The 19,505-nt window shown below is 55.2% G+C and overlaps 1 protein-coding gene across 1 annotated transcript; it reads right to left on the reverse strand.

Moving 5' to 3' along the window:
- Positions 1–6,070: 6,070 nt before the first annotated feature.
- On the reverse strand, positions 6,071–7,624 carry KCNA10 (potassium voltage-gated channel subfamily A member 10). The gene has a single exon (XM_056123523.1). The coding sequence runs from the start codon at positions 7,604–7,606 to the stop codon at positions 6,071–6,073; it is 1,536 nt and encodes a 511-aa protein (XP_055979498.1). The 5' UTR covers positions 7,607–7,624.
- Positions 7,625–19,505: the final 11,881 nt, after the last annotated feature.

Below are 19,505 nucleotides of genomic sequence, written 5' to 3' on the forward strand. Positions count from 1 at the left end.
GGATCACACCCAGTGACGCACAGGGGTTACTCCTGGTTCATGCACTCAGGAATTACTCCTAGCAGTGCTCAGGGAACCATATGGGATGTTGGGAATCGAACCTGTGTTGGCTGTGTGCAAGACAAATGCCCTACCCGCTGTGCTATCGCTTGAACCCCTGCTTTCATTTCTTATGGTGGACCTTACCTCTCCCTCCCAGAGTCCTAAAACCTTCTCTCTCGGGTCCGTTCTGCCCCACCTCCTTCTCCCTGTTGGCCCAAACTAGACAGAACAGTCCCAGATAGCTTGGCCCACCCACTGCAGGGGCAGGCTGCCTCCTCCAGGAAAGCATGGGTCCCCTCCGCTGCCCTCAGCGGCATCCTACAGGGACATCTTCAGGCCCAGTGGCAGCTCCCTGCTTGAACCCTCTGCACTGGCACGCCTACCCCCTGGGCTTCGAGATTCCCTGCTGGTGAGTGTGTGGGGTTGAGCACGTTCCCAGGGAGAGGATGCTGGGGTGCAGGTGGCTGGGGGCCTCCTCATGGCTCCCTCACCTCTGTTTCAAGACAACTCAGAACGTGGGGCCGCACGTCTGGGCTTTACAGGAGCCAAGGAATGGGAGGATGGGCCTTCGGGAGGCCTCTCCAGACCCAGAGCCCCTCTCAGCATCTGGCCCTTCCCAGGAGCTCGTGTTCGAGAAGAGAGATGGGCATGGTGTGGAGCCCGAGAACGTTTATCGGGAACACATGACATGTTTGCTGTCAGCTCCTGCTTAGAACCTCAGGAGCAAACGGAGACTTCAGAGCTGGTACAGAGGGAGCACAGTCATTATTTGAGGGTTGTGGGATATACTGAGGGGAGCCTCTCTTCTGTCTCGAGTTGCTCCTGTGTGTGTGTGTGGTATCGGTGCAGTGTTTGGGGGTCACCCCCAGCAATGACGGGGGATCACGCGAACGCTGGCTGGAACCCTGGCCTTCCATACGCTTAGCATGTACTCCAGCCCTTTCATCTCTTCCCTGTATGTCGGACTTGTCTCTTCCCCTCCTTTTCTTCTTCCCTTTATTGAGCATTTATTATGCACCATGACGGATTTCAGGCACAGGCGAGGCCTGAGAACTAAGCATTCATCCTGCGCCTCCTTTATCTCCATTCTCTCTGAACGCATTCCTTCCATGCTTGGGAGCATGACCTGGATCGCATTTCACTCTCGCCGTCACCTGGGGAGCTGGGGCTGTATTTCTTATCTTGCTGATATTTATCGCGTTTGTGAAAGTGGGACAGTAAGGAAGAAAGGGGCTAGAAGGGGGGCTCAGCCCAGCTGAGAAGAGCCCCCTGAAGTTCCTCGTGAGGCTGCCGTCACTCAGTCCGCACGCGCGCTCATTATCTGGTGACATTTCCACGCTGAGCTCTACCTCTGCCTCCCCAGAGAGGCGACCACGAAGGTTCGTCTGATCTTCCTCTTCCCTACCCCTCTGCTCCCCGCCACCCCCAAGTCCTTTTCATCCTTGTATTTGAGGGCAGGCATCCTCCGTGTGCCAGCTGGTGACACACAACTCTCGGGGGACGCCAGGACGGCTTCTTCCTGTCGCTTCAAAGGGCCTTTGGCAGCTTCACTCCGGGGATGGTGGATGTGGCTTATGATCTAGGAAGCCGAGGCAGCTGCTGAGCTGGACTGGGGAGTCCTGGCAGTTTCCTTCCCTAACCCATCGCAGGGCCCAAGAAGGCGATGGGGGACAGGATGCGTTTGCAGGGAGAGGGCTGAGGCAGGCACTGTGCCCCTGTAAGACCCCCATTGCCCCCCCTGAGCTGTGGAGCAAGGTCTGCTGCGGGGGCAATAGCAGGAAAGTGGGCTAAGATGGGGTCAGGGGTACAATCCTCACTGTCCAGACCAGGCCTTCCAGGAGCTCTTCCAGAAGGTTCCAAGGCCTGGGCTCCACTTGGAAACCCAGGAAGGGCTAAGAGGGGGCCTGGGGAGGGTGTCAGGGCTGGGAGGGAGCCTATTCTCCTTGCCTTCTCTGATCTAAGGGGAGGCGGGACCTGGGATGGGGCTGGATGCATCCAGGTTGACTGATGCTTGAGTTGGCCGCTTCCTCCTTCCTCCCGGGAGCCCCTCCTCCTCATGACTCAGATGGTGTTTTCGGGGTGAGAGACGACACCTGTCCCAGGGAGTTGTTTAGTAACCCTCAGTGCCAATGCAGATTGGGGGAATCCCATAACTTGCCCCACTTCAGTCTTGCAAATTGAACACCACCATGGGCTGGTGGCCTGGAGGGGAAGTGGGAGGCGTGTCCTCAACAGGATGTGGGCCCAGGTACCCCTGAAACAGGGGTTGGCCAAGGAGACAAGGCCAGGCAGGGAGGTCGAACAGAAACACAAATTCCTAGTATGAAAATTGTCAAACACACACAAATAGGCTGCTGCAGGCTGGGTCCCTGGACTCGGTAATGACCAAACTGGCCATTCTCTCATTGGTCCACTTTCAAAATTAAGATTCTGTGAAAAGGTGAGCAGTAAAGGTGAGTCATCAGTGTTGTCTCATTGCTTTGGGAAGCAGTTGTGGGCTAAAGAGATGTGGCTGCCAGCAGGTGGGCTGCATGGGGGCGCCCGGACCCAGCCTTGCTGGGGAGCCTGCAGGTGGTGTGGCCAGACTTTCTCTGGCTCCCCCCAGGACAGCACCAGGGCCAGGGGCCACCCCCACCAAGGCCCCCGTGGGCACATGCCTCTTTTTTTTTGGGGGGGGGGTCATACCTGGTGATGCTCAGGGGTTACTCCTGGCTCTGTACTCAGGAATGACTCCTGGCGGTGCTCAGGGGACATTTTGGGATGCTGGGAATTGAACCCGGGTCGACTGCATGCAAGGCAAACACCCTGCCTGCTGTACTATCGCTTCAGCCCTGGTCACACGCCTCTTTACTGAGAGTCTGGCTGTAGCTTGTAGGGACCAAGAGGTGAAGAACAGACTCCTGTCTGCGCTGGGATCTTGGGGGGGGAAAGCTTGTGGGGACCACTCACTCACTGATTGATAGTCTGCTGGGTCCTGGGGACACAACAGAGGACCAGACCCACACAAACCTTCATTTCTTTGCCTCTAACGTGCTTCTCTGCCTCTAGCCATCCTGGACTACGGGGTATGACCCCATGTGTGCGCTGTTTGCTTTGGCTGGATCCATCTTTCCTGCAGTGACACCACCCCGAGGGGGTGCTTTCTATGTGTTCACTTAAAGAAGGTAGATTTCCGGGGTGCCCAGAGGGCTTTTCTTTGTCTTGAAAATGAGGAAATAGGCCCACGAAGTTTGGGATCCTTGGGGTTAAAAGACTAGGCTGTGCCCGGCTGTGTGCCCCATCGCCCATCTCCCAGCAGGGACCTTTAGGCTATGAGGAAGGGGGAGCAGGTGAGCAGGCTCCAAAGCTGCTGTTTGCATCCCAGTCTCCGTGGCCGCTGCGTGGCACCTCTCTCCATGCCTCTGTTATGCGGGTCAGCAACAGACCCCTCTCTGGCTTCCTTTGAGCTGGTTCCCGTCACTGGCAGCCAGCAGCGTTCAGCCCTAAGAATCTGGCCCTATGGGTGGTTGACCGGGGAAAGCCCTGGGACAGAGCCTCAGTGGGCTTGGAATGGGGACTGCAGAGCCTTTAACCGCCAGCTGGAAGTGTCCTGCACTACATACAACTCCCAGTGCCCACGGGATTGCTCCCCAGGCCTGCTGACCCCTCCTGCTCCATGGCTGGATGAGTGCCTCCGAGTGGCCTCTGCAAGGCATGGGTGGACAAGAGGGATCAGTGTGAGGAGGCGGCTCCAATCTCAGCTTCTCCAAGGTCCCTACCCCAAGACTGATGCTGAAGCCCAAGGCCACACCTCACCCTTTCGTTTGCTGGTGGGAAAAGGTGACAGATACAGGGTTGGGGGTCTTCCGGTAGGAAAGTGGAAGGATAGGACAGGGAGGGACAATCCATGCCTGACCCTGAATTTGTGTTTCATTCACGGGTGTCTGGGAGAGATTATTTAATTTTTATTGGGGGAGGGATGTTGGGCCACACCCAGCTGTGCTCAGGGCTGACTCCTGGCTCTGTGCTCGGGTATCACTCCTGGAGGTGCCCGGGGGACCCTGTGTGGTGCTGATATTCAAGCTGGGCTGGGCCACCTGCAAGGCAAGCGTCTTGGTTTGGGATGAGATGAAGCATGTATAGGACATTTTCCCAGCAGCTGGTTGTTTTGGGAACATCACATTGCACTTCCCCGACTCCCCTCCCGGCCCCACAGTCCTTGTTTCTATTTTTATGCTGTCACTGAAATCAATCATTATTACTGAGGGCGCTCACCTGACTCGGATCACAAAGGCGAGTTCAGTGCTTATTTGGGCAGGTGTTAAATGGTCCAAAGCAATAACTATTTTTTGGAAGTAATGGTGGGGAGGCAATTCTGGCAAGGCTTCTGGATCTGTTCTTCAGTGGTATCTCTCCAGCATAACTTAAAAAAATTAATGATTTTATTTTGCTTTGAGGCTACTCCCAGGGATGCTTGAGGGCAGCAAGCTAGTTCTGCTTTTTACTTGAGGCTGAACCCAGGTCTCCCACATGCAAAGTATGTGCTCAGACCATTGAGCTAACTCTCTGGCCTCCAAACTGTTCCTTTTTCAGGAGTAGTAATTCCTTCCATTTGAGTAGGTTATATCTGGTGGTGCTCAGGGCTCACTCCTGGCTCACTCAGTGCTCAGGGATAACTCCTGGCAGGACTTGGGGAACCAGATGTAATGCCCAGGAACAAAGTCTTGCAGGGCTGCATGCAAAGCAAGCGCCTTACCTGTTGTATTTCCCTCAGGCCCAACTGGCCAATTTCTGAGAACTTGGTGGGAGCTGAACCCCAAGGCAGAAGGACATGTGCATTTTGCTGGAGCACTCCTATGGGGATTTGGGGTCTACACATACCTGCACCTGACACTCAGGAACTCTGGTCTTTGTATAAATTCATAGAGATGAGCTAAGTGGGAAGGTCCCAGGAACGTTTGTTCTCATCCAGTGTCCAAAGGAGGGGCCAGGGACGGTGAAGCTGCTACCCTCAGTTGTGCTGAGATATTGGGAGCCCTAGTGAAGAATGTTCCTACCCAGAGATTTGCTTCCTGGATCCTCTGACAGATGGAACCCCCAAATGCCTCTCTCCTTCCACTGGTTCTATCATACCCATCAGTAGGGAGCACTAGACTCGTAGGTGGGAGATTTGGGTTCCATTTGTGTGAGTGCTTCTGGGGGGCCTTAGAGGCCTCCGCCCCCTGGCTTGTTTATCTGCCATATGTGAGTAATCACCAAATTTGTTCTCGGGGTGATTTTGAGATATGGTGAGTTACTGTGGGTGAAAGAGCTTTGGAAAAGCTATGCCGTATTCCATAGTGCGAAGAATAGTCCCCAAAAATCAAACTCAGCTCTCATTTCTTGTTCAGAGTCACTCACTGACTTTTGAACATGATGCTCAGATGGAAACCAAAGACAGCACTGCCCCACATCCCTTTAGTGGAAAAAGTACCCACCTGGCATCTTTGGAGAGATCGATTCTGAAGCAGGTTCTGGAGCCTGAATTTTTGTGCTGGCAGAGAGGAAAATACTGTTGGTTCATAATGGCAAGGACTGAACTAACTCCTCACAGCAAAGAAGAATGAAATCTCTCTCTCTCTCTCTCTCTCTCTCTCTCTCTCTCTCTCTCTCTTGTTTTGTCTCTCTCTCTGTCTCGTTTGTATTTTTTGGGTCATATCCGGCTTTGCTAAGGGCTTATTCCTGGCTCTGGGATCAGTCCTAGTGGGCTCAAGGACCATATGGGAAGGTAGGGATTGAACCCAAGTCAGCCTCATGCAAGGCAAGTACCCTAGCCGCTGTGCTATCTTTTCAGTCCTGAGATCTTCCACTAGTTGGTGGGGGAAGAAAGAGCTTGGGAAGTGCAGCAGGAAGTAGGGCTTCTTCCAAGGACCTGTCGTCAAATATGGCATGTTGTTCGCAAGAGATACACTTCTGTGTTTGGAAGAACAGAGAGAGGCTGTGGAGGGCTGGCGAGGGAAATGGGAAGAGGAGAAAGGAGAGGTTGGGCTCAAGAACCCTGGCCGCTGCGTCACTTTCTGGACTTCCCTCCAGAGCAGCCACTGTTGGTCTTACTCAGCAACTCGGAGCTCCCCATCTGCGAGCAGCCACTGTTGAGGATCTTGTCAATTTCTCCGGGGATGTTTTGCTTTTCCTCATTCTCAGTCTCCCGATGGTAGAAGTAGTTAAAGTTGGAGACAATGACCGGCACAGGGAGGGCGATGGTGAGGACTCCGGCAATGGCACACAGGGTACCCACAATCTTCCCTCCTGGGGTGGTGGGGCACATGTCCCCATAGCCTACGGTTGTCATGGTGACCACAGCCCACCAGAAGCCATCAGGGATGCTGGAGAAATGGGACTCAGGCTCGTCCACCTCGGCAAAGTAGACGGCGCTGGAGAAGAGGATGACACCGATGAAGAGGAAGAAGATGAGCAGCCCCAGCTCCCGCATGGAAGCCTTCAGGGTCTGGCCCAGGATCTGCAGCCCCTTGGAGTGGCGGGAGAGCTTGAAGATGCGGAAGACCCGCACCAGGCGGATGATTCTCAGGATGGCCAGGGACATGTTCTGTTGGGCGCTCTGCTCGGTCTCCTGGACCAGCTCGGTGATGAGGGTGGCGAAGTAGGGGATGATGGAGATGATGTCGATGATGTTCATGATGTTCCGGAAGAAGTCGGTCTTGCTGGGGCAGACCACGAAACGGAGTACCAGTTCGAAGGTGAACCACACGATGCAGGTGGACTCCACCATGAAGAAAGGGTCGGTGAACATGGTGTGCGGGAGGGGCGTCTTGCTGCTGTTGAGGCTTGGGTCCCTTATCACTTTCAGTTCCCTCTCCTCCCGGAACTCAGGGAGTGTCTCCAGGCAGAAGATGGTGATGGAGATGACCACTACCAACACGGAGACCACGGCCACACCTCGGGCAGCGCTGGAGCTCTCGGGGTACTCAAAGAGGAGCCAGAACTGCCGGTGGAAGTCATTGGTGGGGAGTGGGATTTCAGGGTCTTTGATAAAGCCCTCGTCCTCCCGGAATTGGTCCATGGCCTCGCTCCCCAGCTCGTAGAAGGAGATCTCATCAGCAAAGATATCGATTGGGACATTGGCCGGGCGCCGGATTTTGCCGCCAGATTGGTAATAATACAGAATGCCGTCAAAGCTTGGCCGGTTCCGGTCAAAGAAATACTCATTTCTCATGGAGTCAAAGAACTGCATCCTCTTTTCCTGGTCTCCCAGCAGCGTCTCCGGGAACTGGTTGAGGGTTCTGAGCTGAGTCTCGAACCGCAGTCCAGCGATGTTGATGATGACCCTCTGGGTCCCTTCACTCAGGACCCCTGACTCCGGCCCTGGGCCATCCACACTATCTGCTGGCAGCTTGGTGAAGGCCGTCTCGTGGTTTGTGCCATCACTGACCAGGATTCTCCAGTTGGAGAAGGGGCTGCTTCCAGGACGGCCTTTTGAGCTGGTTGGGTCAAAGTCTGTGGTGTAACCTGGTTCCTCCTGGATTTCATCCGAGTTATCGAAATTGACCAGAGCGACCTGCATTTCTTTCCAGCCACACACATCCATCCTAGGAGACACGGGGAAGCAGCATGAAGACCCTCAGCCTTCCCTGCCTGCTGCAAGCTGTGGAGAAGAAGAAGGGCCGTTAGAGAAGAGCCAGGAAGGGGGTGCTGGCTCCTGATCTTGGAGGTGAGGTAGACCAGGGGATTACAAAATGGCTGATTCTGCTATAGGGGCAAGCTCGAGGGCGTGTTTGGGAAAATTGGGAATAATGGTGGTGGGAAGGTGCAGTGGTGGTGGGATTGGTGTTGGAATATTGAAGGTAACTAATCATCACTGTCACAGTCACGGTCCTCCTGTTGTTCATCGATTTGCTCGAGTGGGCCCGGTAACGTCTTCATTGGAGACTTTGTTGTTACTGTGTTTGGCATATCGAATACTCTCGGTAGCTTGCTGGGCTCTCCGAGAGGGGCTGAGGAATCGAACTTGGGTCGGCCATGTTGGCCGCTTGTAAGGCAAACGCCCTACCGCTGTGCTATTGCTCCAGCCCCAACTAATCATCAAAACAACTTTATTAAAAAATAAAATTAAAGAAACAAAAACAAACAAAAGTGACTGATTTTCAGCTTGGAGAGGAACCTCATGGTTGTTTTGGCAACATTTCCCCCCTTTTGCACCCTTAATTTGCACCCTGACTCTACACTTGTTAGTCAACCAGGAGAAATTGCAAAGCAGGGCCCTGGCTGAGAGGGTGGGACTTTCTCCAGCACAACATTGTGGTCTCCATGCACAGAGAGCAGCCATGATAAAAGAGTAAGCTAAAGCAACCTTAAAAAAATATTTTTGTGTGTTTTGTTTTTGGTTCACACCCAGCAGAGCTCAGGATTTACTCCTGGATCTGTGCTCAGGGATCACTCTGGTGGGGCTTGGGGAAACATATGGGGTGTTGGGGATTGAGCCCAGGTCCCTATGGGCAAAGCACTATCTCTCTGGCCCCATAAACTATTGTTTCTTGATAGGAAAATTCTGCTTCTGGATCAAGTTGAGCACTTTGCCTGACATTTTTTTCCATACCTCATCACCAATGCTTTCCTTTCTCTCACATCTCAAAACATCTAGAACTCGGTCATGTCCCAGCACCATTGCACTCTCTCTCAGAACAAGGGATTGGTGGGCCCACAAGTTCAGCAGGGAATCTCTTGGCAGCAAGAGCAAGAGGTTGAGGGCAGCCAATGGTGTGCTCTCCAGTGGCAGACAAGTTGGCCTCTTCTCCCCCCTCTCTAGGGCATTGAGGCTTCATTAAATGTGATATTTCTAGAAAGCCCAATGGAAAATCACCAAGCTAGCGCTTTTTGCTAATACTTCCACATAGCAGGAATGTTTAATGAATCAACTCATTTTTTGGTGTTTGGGCTACCCCCAGCAATGCTCAGGAGTTACTCCTAGCTCTGCACTCAGGAATTACTCCTGGTGCTGCACGGGAGGACCATATGGGATGCTGGGTATCGAACCCCGGTTAGCCACGTGTAGAGCAAATGCCCTACCTGCTGTACTATCTCTCTGGCCCCACTGGCGATTCTTGGTCAGCAGGGCCAGTGGGTCAGTGCAAGGGCCTGAGGATGAGGTGCTGCCTGGGCCCTACAGTGCTGGGGGCTGCCCCGCCATACCCGGCAGTTCCCGGGAGGCTCATGAGGCATCAGGGATTGGACCCAGATCAGGCATACAGTAGGCATGACATCAATCCAGTGACTCATTCTTGGGGGCAAACAACGTATCTTTCCTGTGCCCTGGTGTACCTCTGGGAGAATGCTCCACTCCCTCTTCAGCTTTGCCCTTCCTGCTCCCATACTGCAGGGCCTGGCATACACTTTGCCCTTATTCTCCCCTTTCTACTTCTCCACCCGGCCCTTTGGGTCCTCCCAACGGGCAGCCGGTCCAGCCTCAGAGGCCCTCCCCGCAGCCTCTGACTTTTTTGCCCCATCCCTTGTGGGCACCTGTCTGCGGGCAAGGGATGCCTTACTCTATAGTACCCTCTTTAGTTACCTTTCAGGGAGCAAGATGGCAGCTGAACGTTTTCCTTCCAACTAGCATCATCTCGGGCTGGAGAGCTAGCACAGCACGTAGGGCGTTTGCCTTGCACATGGCCAACCTGGGTTTTATTCCTCCATCCCTCTCGGAGAGCCTGGCAAGCTACAGAGAGTATCTCACAGAGCCTGGCAAGCTCCCCATGGCATATTCATTATTCCAAAACCAGTAAGAACAAGTCTTGAACTGGAGACCTTACTGGTGTCCGCTCTAGCAAATTGATGAACAACCGGAGGAGAGTGCTACAGTGCTAAGCATGATCTCAGAGGACAGGATTTGCCTCTGATGCCACGTAACAGCCCCAGTGCCTGGCTCAAACTGGAAGACAAAGGGGTGACTGGGTCTGGGCAGGAGGTAAAGAGGCAGATCAAGGACACGCGTGATTTCCGCGCATGCGCGGCTACTATCTGGAGGCAGGTGGAGACACAAATGCAAGTGCGCCCCCATGAGGGCAGGGGCAGTATCTGTTTAGTTCACTGGATTCCAGCACGATGCCCAGGATTCACGGCCAGAGGGCTCAGGCACTGCAGAAAGTATGAGGGAAGGAATGAGTGTTAGTTGAAGGCAGTGTGGCTGGCAGCATGCTGGGTGCAGAGTCGGCACATGCTGGCTGGTGCTTCATGATCACTGGCTACTTGGTTTTCATCATCAAGATTCGTTTTTCCCATCTGTGATGAGACAACACAGAGTACGTACATATGGCTGAACTTTTCAGGTTGTACGCTTTTAAATCTAGGGCCCTTCACGTGGACTTAATAAATACACACACGGCAAAGTGACATGTGCTTCTCCACAAACACAAACACAAGTACACAGTCATCCAATGATGTGTCACCATTTTTTGTAAAGACCCAAGTGGTCATGTGGATGTTTTGTGACTGCCAGGTCATGTGGAGGGAGAGGGGACAGGGCCTGGCTTGGCTCTCAGCCCAGCACCAGCACCTCTAACAGTTGAGAGAGAACATCTGTATCCAAGGCCACGGGTCTGCAGAGTGGGCAGTGGAGGCCACCCTCATGGTGAGCACAGGGTCAAGTATCACCTCACTCCATCCCTGTCATTTCTCCCCAAGTGCTGTGACTTCTTTAGGTCCCTCAGTTCGTTGTTTCTGAGGGCAGGATGGTCACTCGCCACACCCAACTCACCACTGGCAGTGCTCGAGGGACCATACGGGATGCTGGGAATCGAACCCAGGTCAGCTGTGTTCAAGGCAAATGTTCTACCCATTGTACTATTGCTCCAGTCCTTGACCTTTATGTCTAATGGGGGTACCCAAGTGGTGCTCAGGGCCCCTCGCACCTCTCCTGGCAATAATCAGCCAATAGGGCTGGGTGGGGTGGGTGTTTCCCTGAGCCTTCCCCAGCAGGCTGTAGCCTGACTTCTGGAACACACAGAGCTGGGCCCAGCCTCTCCCGGCCTTCCTCATCTCTTTCCTGGGTTGCTTAGCAACCCCTCAGCTCCTGCACATTCAGGTGAAGCGGCAGCTGGGCAAGTGGGAAAATGGGGAGAGATCATCAGGCAAAGACACTGGGGTGCTGGACAGGGACAGGGCACAGAGGTGAGGGGAGGGTTGAGGAGCTCAGATATTATAGTTTGAGGGGGGGTGGTCTCAGCGCATGGGGGCTGCCCAGGAGGCTGGCAGGGCATGTTCTTAGGTCTGCTGGGCTCGATATTGCCAGGCCCCTCCCTTCCCTTTGAGAGGCCCCTTTACTCCTCAGCACCCACTGTGCTCCCTCTGGGGGGAATGTGCAGGCCCAGCCCTGTCTCACCCCAGACACTGCGTCAGCCTGAGCTAACCCATCACTGTGGTGAGAGAATCTATTCCTAGCACCGGGCTGGACTCAGGGCCTGTCCGTCCTCCCAGCGGGGGAAGGAGGTTTCTGCAGCACAGGCTCCTCTGGCCTGGAAATAGAAGACCCAGCCAGCTCTTCTATGCAGTCAGGCATCTATTCTAGACCACACTGGAGAGCTCAGTCTCTCGGCCCCCAGGGGGAGGTGGCCCCAGACCCCAACTCTCCTAGTCTCCTGAGCAGAAGCTGGGGGCAGGCAATGGCAGCCTTGGAGGGAAGGCAAAGGCTGTCAGCAGGCTGGGGGTTCAGCGGGCAGGAGTCAGTGCCTGGGGGGCTTGGAGAAAGCACCAGTCTGTATGGAATGGGGTGTTGACTCAGCAGGGCCACGGGGCAGGTGTGTGGGTCCCAGCCACTGGGGACTGTCCCTGCTCACGCAAGCCTGTTGGCGCCTTGGGGGGACACCTTGGGAGGAGGTGGGGCCCTTCGACCAGGGCAAAGCTGACCCCTCCTGGCCCCACTCCGGCCACCTCCACACTGGCTGCCCAGTGATGTCATGAACTTCACAAAGGCCTCACAGGGAGGGAGCGATCATGGTCCCTGATCACAAAATGGACCTTAAAAGGTGTGTGACAGGCCAAAGAAGGGGGCCGTGACTCATGTCCCAGTTTTCTAGTCCCTATACCAACAGATTTTATCTACCCTGCGGCCCCCAGAGCAGTGGAGCTGCTATGATATGTTTGATGTGTGTGTGTGTGTGTGTGTGTGTGTGTGTGTGTGTGTGTGTGCGCGCTAGCATGGGCATGCATGGATGCTCTTGTTTACATCCTGCCATGAACTCTGCTTGGGGCTCACACACTCAGATGTGGGCAAGCAGGAGGTGAGAAACACAGTCACCCCTGCCCCCCACATATACACAGACCCACATACACCCCCACACAACTCCACACAGTCACACACACAGACCCGCACAGATACTCCCACAGATATACATACATGGTAGGTACACATGTGCCTACCACATCCCTGAGCTTTTTGGGAAGCTCTCTACAGTGCACACACAGACACAGACTCACAGACACAGTCACACAGACACACACACACACACAATCACACAGACCAACTCTGATGTATCCAATGGTTATTTGGACCTTTTCAGGCACAAGTGCTGCATCTTAAACTAGCCAGACCCCCAAACCCGCGGGCAGACAGGGGCGCCTGCACCGACATGCAGAGCTGCGAGAGCAGACTCCCGGACACAGACCTGCAGCCCCAGAAAGCCCGGCACACACAGATGTTTCTATTCCAGGTGTGCCCGGCGCCTCCCCGCACTTCCCTGTCTCGCCCACGCAGCTCATCTCCGTGAACAGGAGGTTGTACTGTTATTGCAGCAGGTGGAAAAAGACGAGGAGGGTTGGGGGAACTTGGGAAGCCAGTAAGGATCTCCTTTTCTTATTAAGGGGGAAGGGAGGTGGGCGGGGGGGGGGGGGAGGAGTGATGTGTGGACAGCCTGGGCCTCCCCTGCAGGCACCGCTCAGGAATGGAGCCACCCCCCTAAAGAGGCAGAACCCACCAGGCAAGAGCTGGTTTCCTTTCGCATCTGAGCCCGGAGCGCTGCTGGGAGGGTGGCGGGAGATGCAGGGGGAATAGGAGGGCTGACAGTGAGCAGCTGTGAACAGGCGCCCGCCACCCCCGCTCCCCACTCTGCCAGTGGGCCTGGAGGCAAGACTCAGGGGAATTTCATGGACCTCTTGATTCTGCGTGTCCTCAGGGCCACCTTTGGCTTTCCTCTCCCCGCCCCCAACCCCCCCGCCCTGGAGAATGGGTCAGTCTTTGGGTACCAGGAACCGTGGCAGAGAAGTCAGGGGCCTGCGATGCTCAGTATCTTTCTGCAGGTTCCTGATGTGCACGACGATGCTGGGGGACTGGATCCACCAAACCTGCACCACAGGCTCAGCTCTGCATCTCCCCCGCCCCACAACTCGCAGTTCCTTTGGCTGATGCTATGACGGCAGCCAGAGGTGTATGCTTTAGAGGTGTCGGCACCCATGCTTTACGGTGTGGCAGCAACTGTCATGTAAGGTTGGGGTGCAGATGGAGCTAGTGAGGGGCATGTGCCTAGCACATCCCTGAGCTTTTTGGGAAGCGCCCTACAATGCTCCTTTTGCTAAATTGCCCAATCCTGCAGGTTTTGCCCCTTCCCACTCACCCACTGCCAACCTGCTCATGCCTCACCCCTAGCCTGACTTTCCTGAGTGGGAACCACATGCGTCCCTCCCCACACCCCAGCTGGTGGGTCCCCTGGACAGAGTCGTGGCAGATTCCCCTCCACCCACACAGCTCCTCGCTCCCCTCGCTGGGTCCATAGGCTGGGCCATCTGGTCTCTGCGGCTGATTCTAGGGTCTGCAGGCACATGGGTTCACTCCCGGCAGTCGAGGACAGCTTCTTGCCCTCCTCCCCTCCTCCAGCAACTCAGGACCACCAGGCCAGTGACTAGCTATGACACTGAAATGCAAAACGCCAAGTACCAGCCCCTCTTTTTACAAGCATCCTGGATCTTGAATACTCTGTGTGTGTGTGTGTGTGTGTGTGTGTGTGTGTGTGTGTGTGTGTGTGTGGTGGGTGGGTGGGAGGGGAGGGAGATGGTCTTTCAAGAACTCCTGGACCTGGGTTCCAGGATGTGCTGAGCTGAATGATCTCAGGGACATTCGTGAGCCCGTGTGGGCAGCTGTTGGCAGAGACAATAAGGGCACTGCAGTAACAAAGGACAGGACGTTCCATGGCAGGTCCCTAATATGCTCCTGGGTGCAGTGCTCCTCCAAGCACCACGGGGGGCCCAGGGATGGGGGAACAGCAGGTATCTGTGGTAGGGGGGCAGGGGTGGAAGCTCCTTGGGAACCCACGGAAAATCCCTGAGGCCACAGTTTGGTCCTCTGGAGAAGATTCTCCTAAGAGGGGCTCTGGGAATCTACTATTGACAGTTGTGCAGGGGGTTGGGGGTGGTCCATAAGCTGCGGGGCTGAGGGCCTCCTTAATTCCACCCCTGAAGACTCTAGAATCTCTGAGCAGACGTGGGCCCAGTGCATGGATGGGGGCTTGGAGACCGCTATGCTTAGGTAGGGGCCGGGATGGAAACTGATGCTCTTGCCTGGCTCTGTGCTCCCTGAGCTAGAACCGAGTCCCCAGGAACACGGTCTCCCCCCAGGGCCTGCTGGGAACCAAACCAGGAACTCGTGCTCAGGGCTCCTGGTGTGGTGGCCTCGTCCCAGAATACCTCAGGAAGTCTGGAAAAAGGACACTCTCAGGTTAAGATGCAGGGGCTGTGGCTGGCTCGGGGGGCACCAGCGTGGACTGGAACTCACCAGCAGGACCGTGGAGGAGAAGATTCTCGTTGAAGCCAGTGGGAGCCGAGGCCGCCGACTAAGTGAGCTCCTGCAGCAGGGGCCCTGCTGGCCTCAGGACTCAGGATGCTGGGGGTGGAAGGGGCGGGGGGAAGCTGCTCTGGGGCTGGGATCCAGAAATCCTATCCTCTTGTGAAACAGGATCGCCCAGCCCCGACTCAGGGGAAGCTGGGGAGAAGCTGGGGCGTGGGCAGGTGCAGCTGGTGGGGTCCAAATGCACCAGTTGAGCCTGGAGAGGACACCCCACCACCTGTAAGCCACGGCCAGAGTTTCCCGGAGTGGAGGATATAAACCCCCCTGACCCTGAGGGGCTGCCAAAACCACCCAGTGGGTGGTAGTTGGGGGTCACTGGGGGGCATTTAACGGTAGATTTGGGGGCAGGGCAGAAAGTGATTTATTTACTTATTCATTTATTTGTTTTTTTTGGGTCATGCCTGGCAGTACTCAGGGCTTACTCTTGGCTCAGTGCTCAGGGATCACTCCTGGTGGGGATCAAGGATGGTAGAGATTGAACTGGAGCTGGCTTTGTGCAAGATACGTGCCTTACTTGTGTAAGGTCTCATCAACTCCTCTCTCTTTCTCTCTTCCTCTCACACATTACACACTGGATGTGCTCAAGGCTTACTCCTGGCTCAGTGCTCAGGGGTCGCGGAACCATATGTAGTGCTGGGGATCAAATCAGCGTTCTTGGTATGCAAGACAAGAGCCCTTCCCATTGTTCTGTCTCCCCAAACCTGAGTGATTTTTTTTTTAAATAACAAAATGGGAAGTAGGCTTTTTTTTTCTGAAGTAAGCCTGTAGTCCTCTGGTCATGGCTGCAGATGCAAGCTCAGACTCTCATGTAGAGGCTGACAGCGGTGGACTGAGGGGTCTCCAGAGAGCTGGCACTGACACAGAGGGCACAGAGGTGGCATCGTGGGCTCACATCTCTTCCCCTTTTCCCCAGCTCATAGGAGACCTTCATGATAGGACTTGTGATCGAGCCCTGGTGGGAGGTTCTGTCTGGGTTTTTCTCATGAACTCCATAACCTGTGAGCAGGGTCCCATTGGCCTGGGAACCGAGCTTGGCCTGAGCCACTGGGGAAGGCCCCTTCCTCCACCTCCAATCACTGCCCCCCGCCCCAGCACCCCTTGCAGTTCCTGATGAGAGGAGGGCAGTGCCAGGAAGGATCCTGTGGCCCACAGTGTGGTTGTCTGTCCTCACCATCCACAGGGTCCCTTAGGTGCAAGGAGAGGCCGAGTGGAAGGAGAAGCGCCTCAACATCTGAAGATCCCGTGCTGGAGTCTAGAACGATCCTGAGCTCCTTGCGAGCACTTCTGTGGGTCTCAGGGCCTGGCAGCACCCTGGTTCTGCACAGAGGTTCTGGAGTTCATTGCTTGGGTCCATACTCAGGCTTTGTGACTTGCTAGGTACCTTGGGTAAGTGACCCAACCTCTCTGAGCCTCCATGTTCCCCTGTGTGAAATGAGGATGAGAATAACAGCCCCCTGTCATGTGGGTAAGAAGTTGAAGTGCATTAATGCATATAATATGCTCAGAGCATGGCCACAGAATCGAGGGCTGTGGTTCAGGGGTGGGGGACTGCTGCAGGCTGCCTCTTTCCCCAGGGATGCAGCAGCCTGGGGCTTTGTTTCTTTATTCTCAGCCTTCATCTCTGAGACATACTGGTTCTCCACAGAGATAGGGAACCTTCCTGCCTATTCCTTAAGTCCAAATAGGAATTCTGGGAAGCATTTTTGGATTCCCCATAAATGCCTGCCCTGGTCCCTGCCCTCACAGCTCAGCTCCCTGCAGCAGACCACGGGGCCAACATGAAGACCCTTCTCATCAGTGACTAATGGGTTCATCAATAAAGATGAACCCACCATCCCTTGACCTTTCTCCTCTCTGTGGTAGACTCCCACTCATGGTCACCCCATTGGCCTGTCTTGTGAGTGGTGGACAAGAAGTAATAATTCCAGAGCTGCAGGAACTAGGCTAGGAGGGCAGTCCCCGCTGTCCTGCCTGGGGTGAACCCCAGTTCCAATGGAAATGTGCGTACCCGGTAGTAAGATACATCACATCTCTATCCCAGGTCTCCTCTCAGATCAAACTGAGGTTCAAAGCCAGAGAGATAGTACAGGGATAAGGCATTTGCCTTGTATGCAACTGACGTAGGTTCAATTCGTGGCACTACATAGGGTCCCCAAAGCCTTGCCATGAGGGATCCCTGAGCACAGAGTCAGGAGTAAGTCCTGAGAAAAACTAGGTATAGTTCAAACCAAAACAAACTCAACCCAACCCAACCCAACTGGGCTTCTGAGCAGCCTCTGAGATGTCCATCTGCTGGAGGAATGCAGCAGGATCTGGGCGGACAGTGGACGGGTTGGTATATTCTGCTCATGAATGAGCCTAGGTACTTGATCTTGACCAGGATTGAACACTGCGTGTGTCAAATCTCTTAGCAGATGCGAGGGAGCTAGAATCAGGAGGAAAAGATTTCTTTGGGGCTAGATATGTGAATTAGGACAACACGTATTCATCTGAATCCCAGCAGCATTGCCTGTGCCCCAAGGTGCCTTTGCAGGAACTGTGGACAGCAGAGACCAGGGACCATGCCCTGGGCACTACAGGTTTTTAAAAGATGTCATTGTCAGAACTGGAGACACGGTGAAATGAACTGGAGAGCAAGCTCTACGCATGGGAGGGCAGTGAGCCCTGCTGAGTATGAGGCTGGGTGACAGCGATGAGGGAGAAAAGTTCCAAAACCGGGGTATTTCTGTTCTAAGACAGGGCGACCCCTCCTCCTCCCTGACACCCCCTCTGCCTGTTGTGATCATGCCTCCCGGTACAACCCTTTGTTTCTTTTGCTCCGGCCTGAGAGTCCAGTCTCTGAATTAGAAACAATCCTGCGTGAGCAGATCTGAGGTTCTGGGATCTATCGTTGGAGCCTTCTAACCCCCGCCCTCAGAACTATCTCAGCTCCCTGTCACACGCTCTGGCAAAAGTTGGTCAACGTCACTTCACTTTCCGGCAGTGCCCAGGTGAAGTCTGACCTCCCTGACCAGCTGGGTCCCCAGAGTGCAGGCCGCGTGATGCAGTTCAATCCAGTTCTGGGCCTGGAACCCGATCGCCTTCCCTCCGCCTTGACCCCTGGCTCTGTTTCCACCCGCGGCTGGGAGCAGTGCCAAGGTCGGGGCCCCGTCTGACCTATCGGACAGTGAGCTATGAAAGCCAACTCTGCTATCGGAGCTGGGGCTTCTCAGGATTCAGCTGGGGTTTGCCCTTCTGACCCAAACTCCCATGCTCCGGTTTCCGAGGCAGTGGGATGAGCAGGGCCAAGGCATGCAGTGGCAGAGCCTCCATCTCCTTGCGGGGGAAAGAGACAGCGGCCCCTGGGAACTGACTGAGAAGTTGGTTTGTGGTGCAGGTTAGGGCTCTGAAGGGCTCTGGCTCACGTTCCCCACATGTGAACCAGCTCCACCTCTCAGCACCTGAAGATGGTGGGGGTTCGAAGATCCTCGTCCCCCAAACACTTAGGTGTGTGTGTGTGTGTGTGTGTGTGTGTGTGTGTGTGTGTGCGTGCATGTAACAACTGATGCAAGCACTGTGTTCAGAGCTGGAGACAGAGAGGGCCCAAAGGAACAGTGGTGGTGAGTTAGATTTATGATTGCAGGGAATGCCCCTCACAGTGGTGGTGGGTTAGACCTGTGATGGCACAATCTGTCCAGCAGGGGCGCTGTGGAGCTGAGAGTGCCCCTCACAGCGGTGGTGGGTTAGACCTGTGATAGCATAATATGTCCAGCAGGGGCGCTGTGGAGCAGAGAGTGCCCCTCACAGCGGTGGGGTGGTGAGTCAGACCTGTGATGGCACAATCTGTCCAGCAGGGGCGCTGTGGAGCAGAGAGTGCCCCTCACAGCGGTGGGGTGGTGAGTCAGACCTGTGATGGCACACTCTGTCCATCAAGGGGCGCTGTAGAGACAGGTGCCCCTCACAGCGGCGAGTTAGGCCTGTGATGGCATATTCCGTTCAGCAGAGGCGCTGTAGAGCAGAGGGTCCCCCAAGTGGTGGATTAGACCCGTGACTGCTCTACTGGGGGACCCTCTAACCCCAACCCCACGGCTGGCCCTGCAACTCCCTTTGCTGGGTGACCTCGGCCGTTCCTGTAGCTCCCCGACCGAGGTTTTCACCCGTACGCATTTCATGCTAAGTCCTGGGAGGCCACCGCGGAGGTTCTTCCTGGGTAAAAATCAAAGCTGCACGCACGGTGCAAGTGCGGCCTCATCCTAAGGCCCTTCCCCAGCACAAACCTGGCTCTGGCTTCCTTCCTGCGCCCCCGTGCTCAGAAAAAGGCGGCGGCTGGGGGTGCAGACCGAGAGGATGGGTCGCAGCCGAGGGCAGCCTGCGGAGCTTTCGGGGCCGGCGGGGTGGCCGAGGAGGGAACAGTCTGCTGAGGAATCGCGCTGCCAGCCCTGGCCCATCTGGCAGCCCGCGCGATCTGCAGGAAAACAAAGACCGTTCCAGCGGCATGAAATATTGATGCCCTGAGAACTGCCTGGGCGGCATCTCGGTCTGCAAGCTTCTGGCCCCCGTGCAACGGCGCCCCTCCCTGTTAGCATGCCTGTGAGGGGCTGCAGGGGGCGAGAGGGGCTCCCTGAGAAGGGCCACCGGTGCGGCTTGGAGAACATGCGTCAGTCTTGGCTTTTGGGTGACG

Source organism: Sorex fumeus, unplaced genomic scaffold (genome assembly GCF_029834395.1).
Source record: "Sorex fumeus unplaced genomic scaffold, SorFum_2.1 ptg000047l, whole genome shotgun sequence".
Lineage (NCBI taxonomy): Eukaryota > Metazoa > Chordata > Mammalia > Eulipotyphla > Soricidae > Sorex > Sorex fumeus.

What these genes read in the sequence shown, in the direction of transcription:
- KCNA10 (XM_056123523.1), bottom strand. Translation starts at nt 7,606, where the DNA reads ATGGATGTGTGTGGCTGGAAAGAAATGCAGGTCGCTCTGGTCAATTTC.